Below are 24,010 nucleotides of genomic sequence, written 5' to 3'. Positions count from 1 at the left end.
CACACACAACACTATTTTGCACAAACACAGAATTTAAATGCAAATAGGGGTTGTAACTTAACAAATATAAATTCTTTAAAAGCACTGCTAAATTCACAGCAGAGCTTCACGGTTCTCAATCAGGAGAATCTGGTCCCCTAAAGGACAGCTGGCAATGTCTGTGGACATACAACTGATGTGTGTGTGAGGGGGTGTAACTGGTGGGTAGAGCCCAGGATGCTGCTCAACATCCTGTAGCCCCCACAGCAAAGAATGAGCCTGTCTGAAATGTCAGCAGTGCTGCTGCTGAGACATACTTCTGCACTTTCTTTTTTTTTTTTTTTGAGATGGAGTCTTGCTTTGTCTCCCAGGCTGGAGTGCAGTGGTGCAATCTGAGCTCACTGCAACCTCTGCCTCCCAGGTTCATGCAATTCTCTTGCCTCAGCCTCCCAAGTAGCTGCGATTACAGGCACCCGCCACCACACCTGACTAATTTTCATATTTTCAGTAGAGACAGGTTTTGCCATTTTGGACAGGCTGGTATCAAACTCCTGACCTCAGGTGATCTGCCCGCCTCAGCCTCCCAAAGTACTGGGATTACAGGTGTGAGCCACCCCACCTGGCCCAAATTATGAAGTTTCTTATTCTTCCCAGTCAGCAGCCACTCCTCCATGCAGTGGAGCATAACCACCACATGGAAATCGGGGTTTGTGTGTCTGTCTTCTTTCTTTTCTTTCCTTTTTTCTTTTCTTTTGTTTTCTTTCTTTCTTTCTTTCTTTCTCTCCTTCCTTCCTTCCTTTCTTTCTCTCTCTCTCTCTCTATATATATATACACACATACACTCAAACATATATATATATATATACATGTACACACACACACATATTCAAATGATCCTTGCCCAGAAAAGCAATATGTTGAAAAACTCAACTTTTCTAAACTATATATACTCTCCTGTCAAAAAAGAGAAAAGAGCCTATTACGTAGAAATGGTTATTATACCAAGAATGTGAAGATCACGGATTCTCTGAAATCATACTATTTTAAGAAATATTAGCAACATTATGGCATTACATCTGTTAAGTAAACAAGAAATAGAAATACTCCCTTTTAATTTACATAACCTTAAATATGACCTTTTAAGGCTTGTAAAAATCACTCGCACGGCAAGCACAGATTCCACATTTGTTTACAGGGCACATACCTGCTTATAGCGAAGGGTTCGTCTTTCCAAAGTATTTCGGACAAAGGGGGACTTCCGGGGTAGCGTGGAGCTGTCGCTGTCACTACGATAAAGCTGCACCAAAAAGAATGATGTTCAGAAACAATTTCTCAGCAACGCAGTTCATTCTCTGTGCATACTCGGAGTCTCAGAACACATTGTTTTCATCCTCTCCACAGGCCCTCGAGTGCATTTACAATTATTGGTGCTTGTACCAGGTCTTTGGGTTTCAATTTAAACAAGTTTCTGCTAAAATGAAAAAAAAAAAAAAAAAAAAACAGAACAAAGCAAACAAAACCCTCCCCCAGTTTCCAGGCTAACTGAGCCAACAAAAGCTCCATGTGATTGAAACCGACACCGTTTCATGCCCTGCACAGGCCCACAAAGGCCAGCACTGCCCTCAGCATGTGCTTTTCCTCAGTCTTTCTCATGTGCTGTATTTGTGGCTTTGGCAATAACTGGGAAAAGTGGCTTCCAAAAAAGAAACTCATTCCTGGTAGCAGGACAAGCTGACATGGCCAACTGCAGCTGCATCCATCCAGGGACAGGGTGTGCTTTTAAACAGGAAAGTCAAGAATGTTATCTTTATGGGAGCCGAGTCATTACAGCCTTCATTTGGTGGCAGTGGCTCACCTCGGGATCAGTGTGAATCTGTGTGAAATGCAACATCCCTGCCTTCATGGCCTTACTTTCCATGCCAGTAAACCTACTGAGAAGTGCAGCAGCATACCTGCATGGTATTCATACAAACACAAAGAACAGCAACATGTCCAGGAGCACCGCCAGTAAGTGCAGCTGTTAGGCAGGCACACAGAGCTTTTCCTCTGGGTAAGGAAAGCGCTGCCTGCTCCCACCCTCCCCTCCTCAGTAAGCAGCCTCCAGCCGGCAAGTTGGTGGCTCAGCAGGGGCCTGGAACAAGGACGGCGGTGAGCGTGGCCTTCCATCTAGAATGACCAGCCAAGTGCCTGAGCATCAGCTTCCACAGGGACACTTTAGACCAATGGAACAACAGCGGCAGGTCTCACCAACATGGCTGAGAGGCCATTTCAGCCACCTAGGCCCCTCCCAGTGTTTACAGCATCTCCTTTGAGGGTCAGAGACCTTTTCCTCTCCAAAGATCTGCCTTGGCTCTGCCCTCAAGAAGCCAGCGCCTCCAGGGCAGGTGCCTCCTTCAATAGCCCCAATTCAGAGGTGCAGGAAGGGTCACGGTTCTCAACCAAATGACCCCTACAGGCCACCATGTCATGAGCCATTATCCTTAAAAGCCCTTTGTGTACACATGTGCTGGCACTATCACTCTGTCCTACCTTCGCACACTGGCTCGAGGCTTCCCTCCACCCACCTTGGTGTTCTCAGCCTTGGGCAACATGCTAAAACCATCTAGGTGATTCCACAAGTTCTGATGCCGAGGCCTTACCTGTGACCAATGGCAAATCTCTGGGGTGGTAGGTGGGCACCAGGACTTACTGAATCCCCGCATGTGATGTGACTGCAAGGCACAGCCATGGCTGAGAACCACTGAGCATCATCCACTATCATCCACAGGTTGAGAATTTACACATGGATGAGAACTCACTGCCCGTTCGCCACGACCCTCCAGGGCTGCGGTCCACCTTGCGGCCCAGCTCAATCCATTCAAAACAGCCCCTGCTTCCACTTGTTCCTTATACTGAGGTAGAAATGATTCTCCCTGCTTCCTGCCCACAGCTCAGCACATACACAACACTGAAAACCAGGGGAGGGGATGAATTTGAATCCTGAACAAATCCAGAATTAGTAAAGCATGGCAGGGGGTGGGGGATGGTCACTCCACAACACCGATGTCATGACTGCATACCGATAAAGTCCATAGTTCATGGACTGGTATCACTGGTGCACATACACATGCCTTTCAGTATACACAGCAGAAAAAAAAACATCACAAAGGGGATGGAAGACAAAACATTACAGAAAGTGACGAAGGAATTCCAACTTACTCTGCAAACATACTGGCTTCGTGCTCCAGGCGAGAAGGTCTGGGAACGGACAATTGTGCCACTCCGAACAAAAGGTGATCCTCGGGCCCGGCGGCTGGGCCGCTCCTTCAGGAGGCTGGCTGCTTCTTCCAGAAACAGATCTTCTGTGTTGGTTTCCTTATCAACCTAGGGGTGGTTCGTGCTTGACCATGACCTCTTTTGTAACGCAAGCAGTAAACTTATGGGAATAGCCATGTGTTTCATTTCTCCACTTGGGGGTTAGCTGTGGCATGTCCACAATGGAAAGGCTGATATCCCCTAACTCCATCCCAGCCCCTCCTCTCACAGGGATCTCAACTTTCCATTTGTTCATACAAACATCCTTAGTGCCGTCCCAGGCTCCTGATCTCTTTTGCACACCCATATCTAGACCAAGAGTGATCCCTGCTGGCTCTGTGTTGAAAATCAAGTGGGTTTGGAGCAGTTGTTAGCAACCTTTCACTGAGTCACCATTACCCCGTGCTCAGATGAGGGCAGTGGGTGCCTCACCAATTTCCCTAACTCCACACCTCCCTGCCCTTAGATCTGTTCTTAACACAGCAACACAAGGACATTGAAGGAAAACTGGCCAGGCCAAAGGTGGGAACATTCCAAATGTCCGTTGATGGATCAAAGGATCAACAAATTGTGATCTTAGCCACACAAGGAAAGAGCATTCAGCCATAAGAACCAATGGAGTTTTTATACATGCTAACATCTAAATCAACCTTGAAAACACTGTGCTGAGTGAAAGAAGCCATGCTGGAAACATCCAGAAGAGGAAAATCTGTACCATTAGAAAACAGATTTGGTGGTTGCAGGTGGCTGGGGGAAATGGGAATGGGAGTGACTGCTCATTGGGGACAGGTTTTACTTTGGGGTGATAGAAATGTCATGAAACTAGACAGAGGTGGTGGCTAAACAACACTGTGAGTGGACCAAATCCCACTGATGCTTCACTTTATGTTACATGAACTTCACCTCAACAAATTATTTTAGAAAACACTAACAAAGGAGCTTCAGTCATATCATGTCACCACTGGGCTCAAAACCCACCAGTTTCTCATGCCCTCAAAAAGGCAGAGTGCTGGATGGGTGCTGCTTCACTCCCTCTGTCCTCAGCACCCCCCACAACACATGACGGCTGTTCACAGCTGACCACGCTTCTGCACACAGCTCAGTGCTCCCTTCCTTGAGGGCCTCTACTGAAACACTGCCTTCTCAGTGAGGCCTTTCAGAACTCTGCTTTTAAAAAAATTGTGGGAAAAACTACACAACAAAATTGATCAAATTAACCATTTGTGCAGGCACAGTTCACTGGCATCTATTCACTGTTGTGAAACAGATCTCCAAAACTTGTTTACCTTGAAAACCTGAAACTCTGTCCTCTCCCTCAAACAACAACTCCTCATTCCCACTCCTGAGATAAAGCAGAGACCCCATTTTAGGTGCCTGCAGACCCCTCGAGCACAGAAATATAGAAAAATAAAATTCCTTCAAGGGAAATTCCAGGTACCTCACTATACCTGAGATCTAAGTAAGAACTTGATAAGCAACAAGGTAATAGTAGGAAGTTACAGTCTGGAGATGTCTGGTTATCTATAGAAACTAAAGACATCTGGGCTGGGCACCTGTAATCCCAGCACTTTGGGAGGCCGAGGAGGGTGGATCACCTGAGGCCAGAAAATCAAGATCAGCCTGGCCAACATGGTGAAACCCTGTCTTTACTTTAAAAAAAAATTAGCCAGGTGTGATGGCGCACGCCTATAATCCCAGCTACTTGGGAGGCTGAGGCATGAGAATTGCTTAAACCCGAGAGGCAGAGGTTGCAGTGGGCTGAGATCATGCCACTGCACTGCAGCCTGGGTGATAGAGCGAGACTCTGTCTCAAAAAAAAAAAAAAAAAAAAAGCAAAGCAAAACAAACCAAAAAGAAAAAGAAATCAAAGACATCTTAACATATGTCCCTGATTGTCCTTCACAAACCCAGACCCCCACCAAAGGGACTCGCTGGCACAGACCTTAGATAAGGGGGAGCTGAGGACTGCACTCTGACCCTTGCTCTTTATTCTGAATCTCTTCCTGAGGGGCCTGGAGGGAGACACACCTCACACAAGTCAGAGCTAACCATCTTTTCTGCTGACCCCAAATTTTTAGACAAAGCTTTGCCTGATGAACCAACTGGAATCAGAAAATCTCTGAATCCACCCACATCCTGTAAGCCCCCGCATCAAGATATCCCATCCTTTTAGGCCAAAGCAATATATAACCTCCATGTATTTATTTATGATTTAACCTGTGACTTCTGCTTTCCTGAAATTTACCTCTGCCTTTCAAAACCCTTCCTTGTGAGGCATAGGGAGGCCAGGTGTTAAGCATGAACTGCCTGATTCTCCTTGTTTAGTGTCTGCAAATAAACACCATCCTTCTAGCCCTGCAAAACACCTTGGTACAGACACCTGGCTTTACTGCACTGGGTGGGTGGACTCCAGCTCAGTTCTGTAAAATGCCCATGCAGCCCATCCAAGTCCCTGGCAGCCACCATTCTACTCTCTGCCCCTGTGAATTCAACTACTCCAGGAATCTCACATGAGTGAAATCATATGGTATTTATCTTTTTGTGCTTTTCTATTTTCTTCACCAGCCACCAGCAAACTCATTAGCATATAAATTTTTTTTTTTTTTCAGATTCTAAGGATTTTAGGAGTTGTATGCCAGAAATCATGCAACTCAAAGAGTTGAAGACCAAATAAATATTCACACTGGCTCGTTCACACAGCAAGAGTTCTTAGAGCTCATCCACGTTGTAGTGTGTGACAGAATTTCCTTCCATTTTAAGGTTGAACAATATTTGATTGCATGGATAGACCACGTTTTCTTTATCCACTCATCCACCATGGACAGACACTTCAGTTGCTTCCATCTCCTGGCTATTGCAAATAATGCTGTTGCTACAAACATGGATGTGTACATATATTTTTAAGATCCTTTCAATTCTTTAGGATATACACTGAGACATACCCAGAAGCAGGAATGCAGGATCCTCTGGTGGTTCTATTTTTAATGTTTTGAAGAATCACCATACTATTTTCTACAGCAGCTGTACCATTTTATCATCCTCACCTTTGTAAAATGTAAATATAAATTTACAATTCTAAATGTGAACCCTTTCGAAAACTGCAAACCTTTCTACAAGCGTCTGCCCACTTTCCTGCCATTGCATTCTCCAGAAGCACCCTTGCTCTCTGTGACATGAGCATATGCTAGCAATGTCTCTTTTAGTGTCTCCCTCTCAAGGGTGGGTGGGGAGTTTGTTTTCTTTTTTTTCCTACTCACCCACTATACTAACTTTGTTGTATCTGTGATGCCCACAGAAAGGGAGAATACAAATGTGGTGATGAACTAACAACTGTGGGATCTAGGTGAGGTGTATAGACATTTGTTGCATTATTCTAGCAACTTTTCTGCAGATTTAACTTTTTAAAAATAAAAGCTAAGGGAAGGGGAAACACCAAATATGCCTCCCACAGCCACTTGCCCTGGCTTGGCCTACTGCTTTTTGAGATCTCAGAAAGTCGGACAAGGGCCATGACTAGCCGCCTGGTCCAAAACAACTGTGAACTTGCTGTGGGTCACAGCTTGGGAAGCTGGCAGGGGCAGATTTCACTTTGTGCTTCTGGTTGAGGGCAGAGGCGTGAGAGTGATAAAATGCTTTTGTGAGCTGAAGAGTGGGGAAACAAAGTTATGAAACAGCACTGACACAGTGTCCTCCCTGACCTTGCAGGCACTGTAAACACGAGAGACTTCTCCCCTAAAGACAGAGTGACAGCAAGCTAGGAGCAGATGAGCAGAAGAGGGGAAAGGACAGCACTATTCTACACTTCACAGAAGGGGAAAAGGAACTACAAATGTCCAAAACCTGGGGGACTCATAGACCCTCCAGAGCTTCATTTGTCCCTGAAGGTGGGAATGGATCAGTGATACCTTTTCAAGCTGTTTACAGATCTCAGGCCATTCACTTTTTTTCCTCAGCTCACAGTAAATCCAGCCTTACCTGTGGCCCTCAAATCCAACAGCAGTGTCCATTTTATACCACAACTTTCTTGTGTGCCCAACACTCAGGACACTGGGTGTATGTGCAGGTCAGCCATGTGGCTCTCCTCTCTGGGAGCCCCTGCTCTGCTTGTCTTTGGTGTATCTTCCCCCATCTCCTCACACTTCCCATGAAGAATTTGGGGTCACACAGACTTTCCTTCCAGGGCAGTACCAGGTATATATGGCAAAATGTTGGGGGTGGGGGCTCCAAAAAATCCCCTATAGTTTCCACTTACCTTAAGAGGTGAGGGCTGAAATTTCTCAGGGCTATAAGGCCCTGACTGAGCAGCAAACGTATGGCCCAAGATGGAGTCAATACCCACACAACAGGGCTCTGGGTACGGAGGGCTAGTCTGGGTGCAGTTGCTACAGCCGCTATCCACTGAGTCTGCTTGCCAACTCCTGAAGATGGATATTGCAGAAGCCCAAATTGTCACCAAAAGGGACATATTTCATCCTACTCTTACAGCACAGTAATAGAGGTATGCAATAAAGCCTATTTCTTTCCAATGATCAAAGACAGTTGTGTCTCTCATAAAGTAAAAGGGCACTTCTGTTTTCCAGGGAAGACAGCTCTTCAAAGACTTTCATTAACAGGGTCTTTCTCTATCACCAATTGCAGCCACTGAAGATCCCAGAAAAGCACACCACTCAGCCCCAAATCCCTCCCAGCTCCTGTCCATCCCTGAATATACCTTCCCCTCAGCATGTACTATCGCTCCCCAAAATAAATTCCTCTCTAAACTAAACTCAGGGGAAGGCACGGGGAAGCCACTAGGAAGCAGCAGGAAGCCCTTGAAAGATGGCACACTTTATGGAAAGATATAGAAGTATAGCAATATGTAAGCACCTCCAGAGACGATGAACACAAGCCAAGGCAGCAGAGGCGCCTGTTTACCGGAACCACTCATTTATTGCATGCAGGCTGCCACAGGGCCAAGGATTCACCAATAGGCTACTTCAGGTGAAGCAGAAAGTGACCCCATTTGTAGGAAGCGTCCAGACCAGCAAGTACGTAGACACAGGGGGCAGATTTGTGGTTGCAGGGAATCAGAGGGGAACACATTTGGCTACGGATAGGTAGAGTGTGTGATGAAAATAAAATGCTGTAAAATTTACCATGCCCGGGCCAAGTGTGATGGCTCACGACTATAATCCCAGTAGTCTGGGAGGCCAAGACAGGCAGATCACAAGGATAGGAAATCAAGACCATCTTGACTAATGCTGTGAAATCCTATCTCTACTAAAAATACCAAAAAAAATAAAATAAAATAAAATAAAATAAAATAAAATAAGCCAGCCGTGGTGGCCTGTGCTTGTAGTCTCAGCTACTGAGGAGATGGAGGCAGGAGAATGGGTTGAACTCAGGAGGCACAGGTTGGCAGTGAGCCAAGATTGTACCACTGCACTCCAGCCTCGGCAACAGAGCAAGACGCCATCTCAAAAAATAAAAATATAAAATTACTCTGCCTATTTAGTCCTAAAAGCCACTGAATTGTGCACTTTAAATGGGTGAATGGTATGGGAGGTAGATAATGTCTCAATAAAGGTATTAAAAAAGAAAAAGCCCAACAACTTTAAGGCACCTTACTGTATCCACTCCTGGCAGAGGGCAGTGCCCCCAATGGTCCCACTCTCAATAAGAAACTCCAGAACGGACAGATGGAAAAGGTGAAAAGTACATGTGAGAGCTGGGAGAAAGAGTTCAGGGGGCTGCCCTAGTCCAGACCAGCACTCAATTCCCGCTAGAATCCTAACTTCCGGGCAGTTGTGCCTAAGGACCACCCAGCACATTCTATGGAGGTATGGCTGAGAAAAGCAAGTGCGCTTCAGAGAGAGCCAAGCCACCTGGCATACTAGTTGCCTCCCCAGAGAAAATATGCTCCCCCCTGACAGACTTCACAAGCCTTCTGCCCACAGGCCATCCACACTCCTTTCCCAGGAGGGCATGAGCCGGAGCCTGCCTGCTGACTGGCTCTTACCGCTCAGACACAGCCTCGGTTTGTTCCTCCTTGCGCTCCATCTCCAGTACCTCCTCCTCCGTGTACTCCAGCTTGGCCCGTTCCTCTGCCAGCTCCCTCTCCACTGCCTGCAGCTGTGCTGTGGTTCTGGCCAGCAGCACCGTCACTGCATCCTGCAGGAGGAAGGGCACGTGAGAACAGCCCAGGCCAGCAGACCCCGTGCACATGGCAGGCATCCATACTGCACAGGTAAGAGGCCACTCTGCTGCCCTTCCATGGGAAGAAACACCCCACCACGTTTGTGGCAGAGACATTCATGTGGCCTTTTCCTGTATTTCTGAGGGCTCGTAGGTACAAGTAACCAGTGTACCACCCATGACCATGAACACATTTGCATTAACAAAAAACATTCTCCTGCAATGGCCATATGGAAACTTGACTTCTTTACTCCATGACACTGACTTTACATCATGATTTCCCCAAGACAAAGCCAGTTGCAGGGTCATGAAAGCAGCAGCAATCAGCTCCTTAGAGCAGAGCCAAGTACCGTCTTGCCGGAGATGGAAACGATGCGTGTGGGCTCCCGGGCGGAGCTCTCTCCTACACACCCGGGCTCCCGGGTCCTTGGTGGCTCGGAGCTGGTGAACACCTGGACGGAGTGCCAGCGCAGCTGCATCTCAGTCAAACTGTCATAGTCAGCCAGGTTAATCTGAGCAATGCCCTGCAGGAGTGTTAAAGAAAATGCCGGAACACGTGCTGAATGATTTTGTCATAATGACTAGAGTCCTTTAAAATATCCAGTTCAGGAGGTCAGGTGGCTCATGCCTGTAATCCCAGCACTTTGGGAGGCTGAGGTGGGAGGACTGCTTGAGCCCAGGAGTTTGACACAAGCCTGGGCAACAGAGTTCTGCCTCTACAAAAATAATTTAAAAATTAGCCGGGCATGATGATGTACAGCTGTGGTCCCAGCTACTCAGGAGGCTGCAATAAGCCAAAATCACACCACTGCATTCTAGCCTGGGCAACAGAATGAGAACCTGTAGACCCTGTCTCAAAAAAATCGAGTTCACCCTTCAGTCTTTTTTTTTTTTTTTTTTTGGTGAGACAAAGTCTTACTCTGCTGCCTAGGCTGGAGTGCAGTGGTGCAATTTCAGCTCACTGCAACCTCTACCTCCTGTGTTAAAGAGATTCTTCTGCCTCAGCCTCCTGAGTAGCTGGGATTATAGATGTACGCCACCATACGCAGCTAATTTTTGTATTTTTAGTAGAGATGGGGTTTCGCCATGTCAGCCAGGCTGGTCTTAAACTCCTGACCTCAGGTGATCTGCCTGCCTTGGCCTCCCAAAGTGCTAGGATTACAGGCGTGAGCCACCACACCCAGCCTACCCTTCAATCTTAACCAAGAAATACATAAAAGATTTCATTCCTATGTAAAGGACCCCAGCACGATGAGAGCAGCTGCAGAGCAGCATAATAGCTGGCTCCCTGGTCACCTGTTCCACCCAATCAGAAAGTGCTAGAAAGGAACAGACAGGGCAAAGAATAGGCATCTTGGAGTGCTGGACCAGGCTCACAGCTCTACTGCCTCAGTGAGCTAGATCCTGTCAGGAATCTCTGCAATTGGAAGACTGTTGAACTCTACACTCCTTAATTGTGCCCCCGAGGGGACAGGACCAAGGGAGAACACTCCAGCCATGGAAGGAATCCACCCTGGCTTCCAACCTGGGATGCACCCTGATGACCGGGATACTGAGGACAAACTGTGGATTCCCCCAAGGCCTTGCCCCAGGTTTGCCAGGTAAAATGCAGGACACTCAGGTGAATCTGCACTTCAAATAAACAACACAGGGTTTCCCTGTGAGTCTTAAACACTGTATGGGGCACACTCACGCTTTAAAGAGCATGTATCATTTATCTGAAATTCGAATATAGCTGAATGTCTTGTATTTTTATTTGCGAAATCTGTCAACCCTATTTTGTTCCCTGGACTGAAGATGAGTCTGCCATAGAGGCATCTTACAGGTTTGCGAGTACTAGTTGAAAGAACACATTTAAAGTACAAGATGCTTGATGAGATCACTGTTTGGATCACCCCCGTTTGCATTTCCAGCCAGAGACCCCTTAACATGTCTGCAACTTGTAAGCAAGCCACCACAGGAGAAAGGAAGGCTGGCAGACGGGAAGGGAGGGAAGGAACCAGAGACGGAGGCAGGAGAAAGAAAGGGAGACCAGAAGGCAAAGATACACAAAAACGAAGAAATAATGACAAGATTAAAAGAGAAAAAAGGGAAAGAAAGACATACACAATAAAGGCTGACTGACTGAAACCCAGAGGAAGGAAGGAGGCCGGGGGCGGGTGGAGCGCCGGGCGCCATACCAGCAGTTCTTCCTGCAGCTGCTGGGTCACTGAACACACATATAGCTGAAGCGACTTCAATGTCAATGCGCTGGAATGCACAGGGATCCTGAACACTTCATTAAACACCAGTGGCACCTGGAACTCCAGAGCTTTGGAGCAGTAAGTGCTGGGCGTTCCTGAGTCCAGTGGGGGCAAGTAGACGCGGATGTGGCTGCAACCAGAATGGGGAACAGAAGAGCACGTGCAGGCAGCACTCACCTATGGCATGATCCCGGAGCAGGCCCAACCTACAAAATGCGTGTAGGCCCTCCCCCCACCCATGCAGCCCCCTTTGTGTGCCTGTGGCTAGAGTTGCAGAGTCCTTTGCAAAAAGTTCCTTTCTTAGCTAAGCAGAGACGGATGTGCCCTAGGATGGGGGAAGTCACCCACAAGGTGCAGGACTTCCAAGCCTGGGCTGAAGACAATGGACACTTCCACACCCTGCTGCTCCCCATGGTTTTGGGAATCGCCCCTCAGCTCTCTCTGCATGGCTCCCCCACCTCCTTCTCAGCCCATCACCCATGGGGGACCCTGTGTTTCCCACCCTCCCTGCCCCCAGTCTGGCACATGGGAAGGGCTGAGCCCTCTGTGAGTGCTGCATAGGTCATCAGGGTAGCCAAACCCCAGCTGCTCACACTCAGAGGTAACTGAAGCATTTAGAAGACTCACCAAATGGGGCCTACCCTGTGACTTGAATGGACCATTACAGGTGTGGTCACCTGCTTGGGTAAGTGGGACCCTCCATCAGGCCCCCATCTGGGGCCACGGAGCTCAGAGAGGCCACAGTCCCATGACTGAGGCCAAAGTTACCAGCTGTTCCCAATGCCTATTTCCTTCTCCCTGTTTAGCCAAGGACTCCCTGGTCCCAGCCAGAGGTCCCCCAAGATCACAGAGCAGAGCACAACAGCATCAGCAACTCCTATCCCCAGGAACAGGAAGATGTGTTCAGCACAGTCCTGCACGCCAGAGGCAGGTGCTTCCTCCACACTGACATGGCACACACTAGCCTGGCACCGGCACCAGCACCAGCCTCAAACCATTCACTAGACTCTCTTTAAGACTTTACACCTCAGACAGAGACTCCCTGGTGCTTTCCTGGAAACTTGGGCTCCCAAACTGTCTTTTCCTCCCCAGCTGTGTGGCCGGCCTTGCAGCACCCTGGGGTCTGGCTTACACTTTGCAGTCTTCCTTCACCGCCAGCCCTGCCGGATTCTTCAGCTGCAGCACATGCACCAGGAGACACTCGCTGCTGCTGTCACGCCTAGGAAACCAGATGCGAGTCATGGACAGCAGGTGCCCATGGGAAAACCATCCTTCCAATTCAACTGCAGCAGCGGCCATCCACCAACTGGGATTCTGCCCCCGACCCATCCCCAGGGGATATCTGCAATGTCACAACTGTGGGGAGGAGGTGGCACCTAGTGGGTGAAGCCCAGGTACAGCACAGTCCCCATAACAAAGAATGACCAAATGCCCACTGTGATGGGTAGAGGCACCCTGGACTTCAGTGACAAGAGTGAGCAAAGGAAATGGCTTGGACCCCAATACCCTGTCTCCCTCCGGGGGGCCTCACAGTCTGTCTTTACTGACACTGTAATCAGAAACCAAAAAATTGCTGTGCTGCCAACCAGCTAGTTACCTTCTTGGGGGTGAGAGAGGGAGCCTGCTACTTGTGCTGCAATGAGCAGAATGAACTCCCGGCAGACATGGGCACAACTGTCCTGGAGAGCCGCACTCTGCCAGGACCCCCAGCTCCAGGAAGTGGTGGCTTCCAGTTGTGAACCTCCATACTGGAAGATGGCAGTGGAGCCACTTTCCCTGTCACTCTTTCCTGCCACCTCTGTCCCCTCACCTGAGACCTCAGGTCGCAAGGGTCCCTCCAGCCCTGTGTGTGCAGGTGGGAGCCACAGGGTGGGCCCAGTCTCCAGCCCAGCCTGAAGGGCAACAGGGTAGGGTCTGTACTCACAGGAGTCCCACATGGATCTGGGGGTCTCCGTTACTGGCTGTGTCTGCGTAGGCAGGCTCCTCAGCATCTTCGTTCCTGAACACAGGGGGAAATGCAACCAACTTCATTCCAGAGGCAACCAATTGCTGCAGAATCTGCAGAAGCTCCCTCATGCTAAGAGAGGGCTTTATTAGGTTATAATGTAATTCAATGAGCTCATTGCATATCTGAAAGAACAGGGCAGGCACCCAAAATCCATGAGGCATCTCACTGGGTACCCGCCTACAAACTGCTGGGGCTTTTCTTTTGTTTTGTTTTGTTTTTGAGATGGAGTCTGGCTCTGTTGCCCAGGCAGGAGTGCAGTGGCACAATCTTGGCTCACTGTAGACTCCACCTCCAGGGTTCAAGTGATTCTCCTGCCTCAGCCTCTCAAGTAGCTGGGATTAGACCACGCCCTGCTGATTTTTGTATATTTAGTAGAAACAGGGTTTCACCCTGTTGGCCAGGCTGGTCTCGAACTCCCGACCTCAGGTGATCCATCCACCTGGGCCCAAAGTTCTGGGATTACAGGCAGGAGCCACCACACCCAGCCTATTTCTTTTTTATGTTGTTCTTGTGTTAGGAAAATAACTTTGTGGCTCGGCACAATGGCTCACACCTATAATCCCAGCACTTTGGGAGGCTAAGACGGGTGGATCACTTGAAGCCAGGACTTAAAGACTAGCCCGTTCAACATGGTGAAACCCTGCCTCTATTAAAAATACAAACAAATTTACCCAGGTGTGGCAGAGCACATCTATAATCCCAACACTTTGGGAGGCAGAGGTGGGCTGATCACTTGAGCCCACAAGTTCAAAACCAGCCTGGGCAACATGATGAAACCCCATCTCTACTAAAAATACAAAGATTAGCCAGGCATGGTGGTGTGTGCCTGTAATCCCAGATACCTGTGGGACTGAAGTGGGAAAACTTCTTAAGCCCAGGAGTTTGAGGCTGCAGTGAGCTATGACTGCACTACTACACTCCAGCCTGGGTGAGAAGAGCCTGTCTCAAAAAAAAAAAAAAGAGAAAGGAAAGAAAGGAAAGAAAGGAAAGAAAGAAAGAAAGAAAGAAAGAAAGAAAGAAAGAAAGAAAGAAAGAAAGAAAGAGAAAGGAAGGAAGGAAGGAAGGAAGGAAGGAAGGAAGGAAGGAAGGAAGGAAGGAAGGAAGGAAGGAAGGAAAGAATAAGAATAAGAAAATAACTTTGCATGTGATTCAAAACCACATGTGATACTTGGGGAAATGTCCAAAAATTAACTTTCAGTGAACTGTCTTCTAGAAACCTGAGACTTAAGTTGTATGAAGAAATAATGCCATCAAAGATGCCCGATCGAAATAAAGCATGGAATTCCAAAAGGTGCTGTGTCATTGTGAAACCATTCCTGTAGCTAAGAAAATGAGGAAGGGAGGAAATTCATTTCTAATGAATGAATGTCCTTTCTGGAAAAGCAGGGCTCTCCTATACACTGATTCTCCTTTTCGAGCTCCATCAGACTTGAGCCTTAGGCCCCCAGGGCCAGGGAGAAGAACTTCCTTCTAAAACCCAATCACCCAAAGGTGAAAGAACCTAGAAAAATATCCTACTCCTGGAAAAATAAACAAGTGTCAATGTATGGAAGTTTCAGTATGGAATCTTTTCGTGATTGCCAGTAACACAGGTGATTCTGTGGAAGGAGAAGGAAATAGCAAGACTGAGTTCAGACCTTTTGGTTAGAGGTTCAAACACCCCACTGTCGCTGGCTAGTGAATAATCTGACAGGCACGCAGAGATGCGGCGTGCCCTCCTCTCCAGCCTCTTGGCACTGTCTTCTCGAAGAGTCACTGCTGCAAATAAGGGACACACACAGGGTCAGGAAATAACAGCACTGGGAACCAGGGTCCTCGATGCTGGAGCACACGCTAAGTCTCTGAGTGCTCCAGAGTCACTGGGACATGCACACACATGGAGACATGCTGTGCTCTAGTTGTTTTTCATATTGGAAAATTGAAGAAATGAACTTCTGGCTACTTCTTGCATTCATATATCTCTTTCCACCCTGTTAATGAGCAAACAGAACATAAGACAATGGTGATTGGCCCCTCAAATGGCACTTTCTGAAAGCTGCTCACATTCATGAGACAGGAAAGCAGCATTAGCATGATGGGAACAGAAGCAGCACTCACAAAGAAGTCATGGTTTTCATTCCCTTCTTTATGCTGTCGAATATTTTCCATGTTTTGTACAATAAACATAAATAAATACTGATTTTATGCTCAGGAAAAACCATTTATCCAAGTAAACCCTAACAAAAATTAGCAATCTTCAAAGCAGAGGACACAGATGAACACAGACTCATCATCTGAAAACACCACCTGGGAGGCCTGTGGCACCAGGGGAAGAAGCCAGGGCTCAGGCCTGGCTGTCTGGGTGACCACAGGCAGGAGCCTTCCCAGCCATTCTTCTGGGTTAGCAGCTACTATTCTTGGGCAGCTTACTTTTATCTTTGACATCTATTTCATTCAAGAGCCAAAAATAGCCATTGAAACGTTTCCTTTGAACATTTCATCAGCTGTTTCTACCCACTTCCTCATGGCAATAAGTTCCTTTTAACAAAACCAGTACAAACGTGCAAATGACCTTCCTGCACTAAATGCAGCTGGGATCCCAGGAGTCTGTTTTCTGGAGGGGCACACTTGGCTGGAACGCAAATGAAACTGGAACCCCAGCTGGATGCTCCACTATCGCTGAAAGCACCTCTGCACTTTCTGTGGCTAAGTTCTAGAAAATAAAGGTGTTGACATTTGTGCCTTCCTAAACTGAGCCCCCGGTGACCAGCTCTCCTTTCAACCAAATTATCATTAATGCCAATGAAATACAAATATGTTCAACAGTGCACAAAGCACATGGGGCTGCAGCCTTTGGCCTCGTGAACCTCCCAAAGGTCTGCCATGACACACCTCGGGGAATTCACTGCTTCTCCAACAGCCAGGGCTGGAAGCTAGCCTCCATCCTGGTGTGGTCAGAGGCACTGCTTCTCAGACAGAGCAGAATTCCAGAGGCCAGCTCTCCTCTTTATCCCTGCCACATGGAAGGACCCAAATGCCTGGCCCTGGACTGCAAATGGAAGCCCCCCATCCACTGCATCAATGCCCAGCAAAGGAAACCACCACTCCATTTACATTCTCAGCCCTGACACGCATGGTCCCCAGACCCAGCTGTAGATGCTCGCAAGGAAACGGCATCAAGTAACAAGCCTAAACACCTGCAACCCCCTATCCCAGGCCACATGTCTCTCTCATCATTGCCTCGATGCAGAGAGGAAAGAAATGAAGGAACTAATCCTCGAAGCCCAGGCTGAGTCACTAGATCCATGGGACAGGTGGAAGTAGGAATTGCCAAGAAGTCCCATCGGCAACTGCCCAGCTGAGAAAAAGCACAGACCCCATGCTCCACACCCTGGATGCCTGCCCTGGGGCCTCCAGGCACAGAAGTGGACCTTTGGGAGCACTGTCAGGGAAACAAGGGTCAAATCTTACCCACATTCATATGAAAATGTCTTTACTCCCTATTCACCATTCAGTACAGATAGATACTAAGAGCCAAAGATGTGAACACTGCTTGCGAAAAAGGAAGAAAATAGAGTGAAAACCACAGCACAGCAAAGCTGCCAGGTGACACATGACAGCAATGAACACCATTACATTCCAGAAACAAACACAGAACAGAGGAAATGAACAGTGAAAGCATCTAGGAAAGTTCTTACACAACTTTAGTAGCTGCCATGAATATTAACAATGAGATAACGATGAGGACAATTGCTAAGTTGCAGTGAATCACAGCTATAAGATAACCCTCCTTGGCCACACCCCAGCCATCCTGAACACATCAATCCACAGCAGAAAGTTGTGCCCAGGGCCTGAGCAACAACAGTAAGTGTGGGGACTCCCAAGGCCACTTACAGTGAGAGCTTCTGTCGAGCCGCATGACAAGAGATTAAAAAAAAAAGTACAAAGTGAAAACACTGCAGAATTTAAGCCAGCAACATTAAACAGAGTATCAATATCATAAAACATCTATAAATAGATGAGCAAAGTCAAGATTTTTATGGTTTTTGATTAGTAAAAACTAATGGGTAGATGAAAATACCTAAGTATTTCATAATCATAACACATCTGACTTTTAAAGTCCAGGAAAGACAAAACTTAGCAAAAATGTAAATAGCATGAAAGATTACAGTGTATTGTGCCACTCCTCTGATCTGCCTTCTGCTTCCTCTGATTGATCAAAAACACAAGGAAGAAATCATTCAGAGGCTCCTTTGTGGATCTGGACAACTTTGATTTTTATCTTACAAAAAGTTTGTCTTACTAAGACGTGCTGAGGGCCAAACTAGACTGCACAGTTCCCAGCACAGCTGACAGAGGATGCGGCGGGGTGATATGATGAGCACCACTATGCTCAGCCATTCCCACAGCCTCAGTGAAGCGAGGAACCCCCCGTTTTCATGCCTAAGCTGGCTACCCAACCTGGCCCTCTAGGGACACCCAACGGGGTCAATTATTTCAAGTTTCTAAGGACACAAATAAATGTCCTTAGAATGATGTAATATATGAAACCAGCACAAGATGGCAGTATCATAAAAACCCACCTCTAGGTGGCAGTGTCACACAAGAATCCCCCACCTATATCATATAAGAATCTACCACCAGAGGGCAGTGTCACTCGGGAATTTATCGGCGGTATCATATAAGTATCTGCCACCAGATGGCAGTGTTATACAACAATTCATCACCAGTGTCATATACGAATGTGCCACAAGATGGCAGTGTAACACAAGAAATCATCACAAATACAAGAAATCATGAAATCACATGTAAAACTCCACCACCAGATGGTAGTGTCTACACACGTAAGGAAATACTTGCCAATGTAAGAAGTTTGAACTATTATAGCACCTGCCATGGAAAGTGAAGGAAAAATAAATCAGGATATGAAATTAAATCAGCCCTTCTCCCTCCCACTGTCTCTCCTCTGACCCAAAGGGGCCCTTAGGCCCTGGGCAGATTTTATGCCTAACGTGACTGAATTCTGGAATCTCAATCCCTTAGGGAGAAGGTGGTAGGGGGAGAGGAGGAAGAGTAAGAAAAAAGTCCTGATTGGATATTTCTTTTTTGACTGAATGGAATAAACATGGAGCGATGAAGCTGTGGTTATAAAGAGGAACATAGTGAATCAAGGTTACCTGCACATGTAGACTTCAGAAACAATGTATCTGGGGATACCAAAGTGTGTTTGTAAACACAGGGGCAGACAGGAAAATAACAGAGATGCCAAAAAGCCACGGGGCAGTCTCAGAACATGATGGCCTCTTGTTACGCACATAAGTGCCAACAGACTACTATTTTATAGAGATGATCAACCTATGATCTACCAATCCATCTATCTCTTGGGTAACAGAATGGCAGTGAATGGAAGGGGTCACAAAGGTTACTGCATTCAAGGGTGGAAAAGGTGAGACTCAGTCCAGAGATGTGCTCAAGGTCACGCAGCTAGGAGTGGACAGGGCAGGAACAAAACCTTAGCCTTCCAAGTGCTAGGTTGAAGCTGTTTCCACTACACCACACCGGTTCTGCTCTCTAGTTGCCTCAGCCCTCTTTATATTTAGGGATGGAACATTCTCTTGGGGGGGGTCTGTCCTGTGTGTGGTAGGGTGCTTAGCAGCATCCCTGGCCTCCACTTGCTAGATGCCAGGGGCATCTTTCACCCCCTAGTTGTGTCAACCAAAAATGTCTACAGACATTGTCAAGTGTCCCCCAGGGGTAGGAGGCAAAAACACCCCTGGCTGAGATCCACTCTGCTGCACGAATTATCTAGTGTTTGCCTAAATAGAACGTTGAAAACATTTCTGCTGTGCAAATAAATCCATTAAACGGGCTGAACTTCAGGAATGGGAGATCTTGTTCTTGATCATCTTTAAAACCAAAGGAAGATCAAGTTGCCACAGGCTGGCTCAGGAAAGCACATGGGGTCAATATTCCCTTCAATAGCAGTTTGATTTTCTAAGCAGGCTCCAGGGAGGAGCTGAACTAATACCAACCACGTGGATGAGGCTCCACAGAGCTCATGTTTCTCGATTTGAAGAACCACCTGAGAAACCAATTCAGCAGAAATGAGTGATATTTATGGGCATGTCTTTTGAAATTACACAATTATTTTCACTTCCACATTTGATAGAATTATGCTCTTGAAAACTATGAGAACTATAAAAGATAAAGAGATGATGTCGAAGCCACAAAAGAAGTTGAGATTTCCACTGGCTGCAGCCAGACAGCAGCTGGCGTAGTGGTCTATGGCAGGCACACACTGCAAAGGTCATGAAGGCCCTGGTCAATCTCTAGCAACCTCTGAATGTAGAAGACTGTGCTTCCTACCCTGGTTTTCAACAATTAGTTTTTGAAAAAAGCCAAATACCTAGGAAAGACAACTTTGTCAATTTTAATGATCTTTCTGCAACACAGACCAGAAAGAGCAGTTGTGTGCTCTTCCAGATCCAATCAATGTTCCTAAACATAAAGCTCACCATGGACCTGGAAAGCCAGCCACCCTCACTCTGGCCCCCACAGTTTTCTCCCTGCAGGTAACCCTCACCCCAAAGGAGGCTACGTCCATACTTACTTCCACCCATAGGAGCACCAGCCGGTGGAGGTCCTCGCTCCTGTGGCCCTTCCCCGTCTCCAGAGACCCCGTGTGGCTGAATGGCTGCCATACCCAGCAAGTCTTCATCCCCCAAAGCTGAGGCATGTGCCCGCAGTCTGTCCAGGGCACCCAGGCCTGGCCCCTCACAGCTGTCCGCCAGCTGTGCCAGTGGCGAGTCCCGTGAGGCAGGGAGGAAGGGTGTGTCCAGGGGTGAGCTTGGGGGTGACAGCGATGACAGAGAGGAGCGGGAAGACAGTGACGCCAGGGACTGGGGCGTGTCCAGGGACCGCCTCTGCTTGTGGAAGCCCGAGGGGCCTGGGGGCTCTGAAAAGGGGGCATCTCGCCCCAGCGAGTCAAAGGGAATGAGGTCAAAGCGTAGAAGCTGGCTGCCCTCAGTGTCGGGCTTCTCGTACTGTGGGAGGCCGTAGATGTCGGTGAAGCTGACTGAGCTCAGGGAGCCCCGGCTGGAGGCCAGAGACCCACGGCTGGAGGCCAGGGACCCGCGGCTGCTCCCCGAGGACACCGTCAGGGTGCTGGCACACAGGCTGAAATGAGACAGCATGGCCATCTGAGATGGCAAGGCAGCCACCCCCTGCTCACCCTGTGAGTACAGAAAGGGCGGCAGAGAGCAGTTGGCAACAGCAGATCCCGTGCCCAAGTCCCAGTCCCAGTCCTAGTCCTAGTCCCAGCTGGAACAAACACTAGCCAGGTACACCTGGTTAAGCCATTCACCCCCTTGGGACTCCCACGGGCTCACTAGGGCTGGGATGAGAACAGTCTCCACCTAGGGCATCGTTAGGAGGAATAACTTTGAGAATGACACATCTAAGGCTCTTGACACTGTGCTCTACCATACAGTGAGGGCTGAAGAACATGTGCAGGGCCATTCTGGAGCAGCCAAATCTTACTATTTTAAAAATATTCAGATTCCTTAAAAATAAAATATAATAAAAATGGGCACATGTATAGATGTACACTTCTGAAGCTGTTAATCAGGTTACAAAATCGTTGAATACATTTGACTGCAGGCCTCTTACTTACGCTGAAGCCAAATTTGGTTCTCTCCATATTCCTTGAGTCACACAGTAGCATGCGAAAAATAAAATGTATCCACTCTTCCATCCTGTACTAACAACACTTCAGGCTAAGCTCCAGTAGGAGAAAAATAAGCTAAGAGAAGCAAGTTCCTATACCAGTCACTGGAACACAATGATCAAATACAGTTTTCTCTTTGAAAAGAACCTACCTTTTTAACTGGGACTGCAGATAGGATGTCAAGCGGGTGGCTTCTTCCAGCTGCATGAGTAGACAATTTCTTTTTTCCTGAAGCAGAATCCTGTAGGTAACAAAACAGTGGATGAGTACATTTGAAAGACAGGAGTAGTATATTTTCATAACAAGACACTCCACTATCACTTCCCCCCAGCTGAATTAGGTTGCAATAATCACCTATTCTAAAAGCACCCAAGTCACAGGTGCCAAGATCACAGAGACTGCTTTTGTCCCATTTGAAAAATACATCCAGGGCACCCTGAGCAGTGCCTGCCACTCTGTGGAAGCTCCAGGCACAGTGCACAGGGGAGGGGACAAATGAGAGGAGGAGCGGGCGCAGGGATGGGTCAATGTGTGGGTAGGTGGCTAGGTGAAAAACATAGACAAATGGGTGGGCAGCTAGATGGGTGGGTGGCTGGATGAGTGGGTGGGTGGGTGTGTGGCTGGCTGGGTAGGTGAATGGTTGGATGGGTGGGTGGGGTGGCTGGATGGGTGGGTAGGTGGGTGGCTGGATGGTTGTCTGGGTGGATGGAGTGGCTGGATGGGTGCATGGGGGTGGCTGGATGGGTAGGTAGGTGGGTGGCTGGATGGGCGGATGGCTGGATGGGTGGGTGGGTGGCTGGATGGCTGGCTGGATGGGTGGGTGGGGTGGATGGATGGCCAGCTGGGTGGGTGGCTGGATGGATAGCTGCTTCGATGGATGGAAGGACAGGTAGGTGAACAGAAGGACAGATAACCAGCAGATGAGCTCAAATGCAGAACACATAGTCACCTACTGAAATTCCTTGGAGCAAATCAGATTCCTTCATACTAGGCCCCCTTCTAGTCAAGAACAAATAAAATTCTACAACCTATACAGTTAAAACATTAGAAGCAAATGAAACAAAATAGCAGCTGTGGCCATCTCCAGGTCATGGGGCTGGAGGTATTTTTGTTTTCCTTCCTTCTACTTTTTTCTACTTTGTACTTTCCTAGAACAAAATCTGTTCCTACAACAGAAAGCCCATAGCCTAAAATCAAGCCCACTACAGACAGGTACTTGATAAACAGTTGCTGGACAAGTCCATGAATATGTTTGCCTCTAGAAGGAAACACTCCTGATTTACAAATCAGAATGATAACACTGTGACATGTGTGGCCGTAGTAGACACCCTTAAAACCTCCTCTTTCCATCAACAGGAAAGGGGACATGCCCAAGGGGTTTAAGGAGCTTGGTTAGGTGGGAGTGAGAGGAAACCGGAAGCAGTGTCTGACAGTAGCCTGGGACTCAGACAAGCCTACCTGGCCACACACTCACCAGCTATGTGGCCTTAGGCAAATGTCTCACCCTCTCTGAGTACTTAGTTTCATTATATGTAAAAATGGAGTCCACAATCTCCAGCTCAAAGAACTGATGCTGAATAGATAAAATAATGTATGGCAAAGGAGGGCTGATCAACAAAGAGCAGCTATCATCGATCAAGGAAACAGATGCGACACCAACTTACAATAAGGAAGACAAACCAGTCTGAGTTTGTTTACAAGTTTCAACCAATAAATTCTAATGAGCCTTTGTTTCTCTTGATGCAAAAAAAATTCCAAATGGTGCTGTGTGCAGTTCAGCTGGCGGCACAGTACAAGCACTGTCCTAAATGGAGCCACGACACAAGCCACTTTCAAGTTCAATATCATATATTAAAACCAATGGTTTTCGAAGCATGATTCAAAGACACCTGTGATCCCTGAAACTCTTTCAGGGGTCGTATGAGGTCCCCTCCTTCCCAATGGCATATCCATAGGTAGTCAGATGGTCTTCACATATTCACTCAAAATGACCCTATCACAATGGGCTTTAAAAAAAGAAAAAAAAAAGCCAAATGTGTCAAATGCCAAAGCAGCTACCCTCCAGCAAGCCAGACATTAAAGAGCTACAGAGCAATGGCAAATCATACCAGTCTTCTCACTACGGCTTTTTGTTTTAATAAAGTTATCATTCATAAAAATGTTACTAATATTAACACATAACAGGGTTTTATTGTCTTTTTTATTTTTTGAGATAGGGTCTCGCTCTGTTGTGCAGGCTGCAGTGCAGTGGTGTGATCACAGTTCACTGCAACCTCCACCTCCTGGGCTCAATCCATCCTCCCACCTCAGGCTCCTGAGTACCTAGGACCACAGGCATGTGCTGCCACACCCAGCTAACCTTCGTATTTTTTGTAAAGAGGAGGTTTTGCCACATTGCCTAGACTGGTCTTGAACTCCCTGAACTAAAGCAACCCTCCTGCCTCAGCCTCCCAAAGTGCTGGGATTACAGGAATGAGCCACTGTGCCTGGCCTATTGTTTTTGTTTGTTTGTTTTTGAGACGGAGTTTCGCTCTCCTTACCCAGGTTGGAGTGCAATGGCATGATCTCAGCTCACCGCAACCTCCGCCTCCTGGGTTCAAGCAATTC

At 47.6% G+C, this 24,010-nt stretch overlaps 1 protein-coding gene across 2 annotated transcripts in view; it reads right to left on the bottom strand.

The window, feature by feature from the left end:
- The window catches only part of WWC3 (WWC family member 3), a 131,421-nt gene that overhangs the window by 6,793 nt on the left and 100,618 nt on the right, over positions 1-24,010 (bottom strand). The window contains exons 10-20 of one of the 2 annotated variants that reach the window (XM_035289509.3): positions 21,555-21,644; positions 20,288-20,853; positions 15,336-15,456; positions 13,615-13,689; positions 12,823-12,909; positions 11,628-11,820; positions 9,798-9,971; positions 9,272-9,423; positions 7,526-7,691; positions 3,178-3,342; positions 1,184-1,276 (exon numbers count right to left, since the gene is read on the bottom strand). In XM_035289509.3, the coding sequence (XP_035145400.1) occupies positions 1,184-1,276; positions 3,178-3,342; positions 7,526-7,691; positions 9,272-9,423; positions 9,798-9,971; positions 11,628-11,820; positions 12,823-12,909; positions 13,615-13,689; positions 15,336-15,456; positions 20,288-20,853; positions 21,555-21,644 (1,882 nt within the window). The remainder of the gene's footprint in view (positions 1-1,183; positions 1,277-3,177; positions 3,343-7,525; positions 7,692-9,271; positions 9,424-9,797; positions 9,972-11,627; positions 11,821-12,822; positions 12,910-13,614; positions 13,690-15,335; positions 15,457-20,287; positions 20,854-21,554; positions 21,645-24,010) is intronic. The other variant, XM_035289510.3, reaches the window with a different exon arrangement.

Source organism: Callithrix jacchus, chromosome X (genome assembly GCF_049354715.1).
Source record: "Callithrix jacchus isolate 240 chromosome X, calJac240_pri, whole genome shotgun sequence".
NCBI lineage: Eukaryota > Metazoa > Chordata > Mammalia > Primates > Cebidae > Callithrix > Callithrix jacchus.
This window is presented reverse-complemented; position numbering and strand designations above follow the sequence as displayed.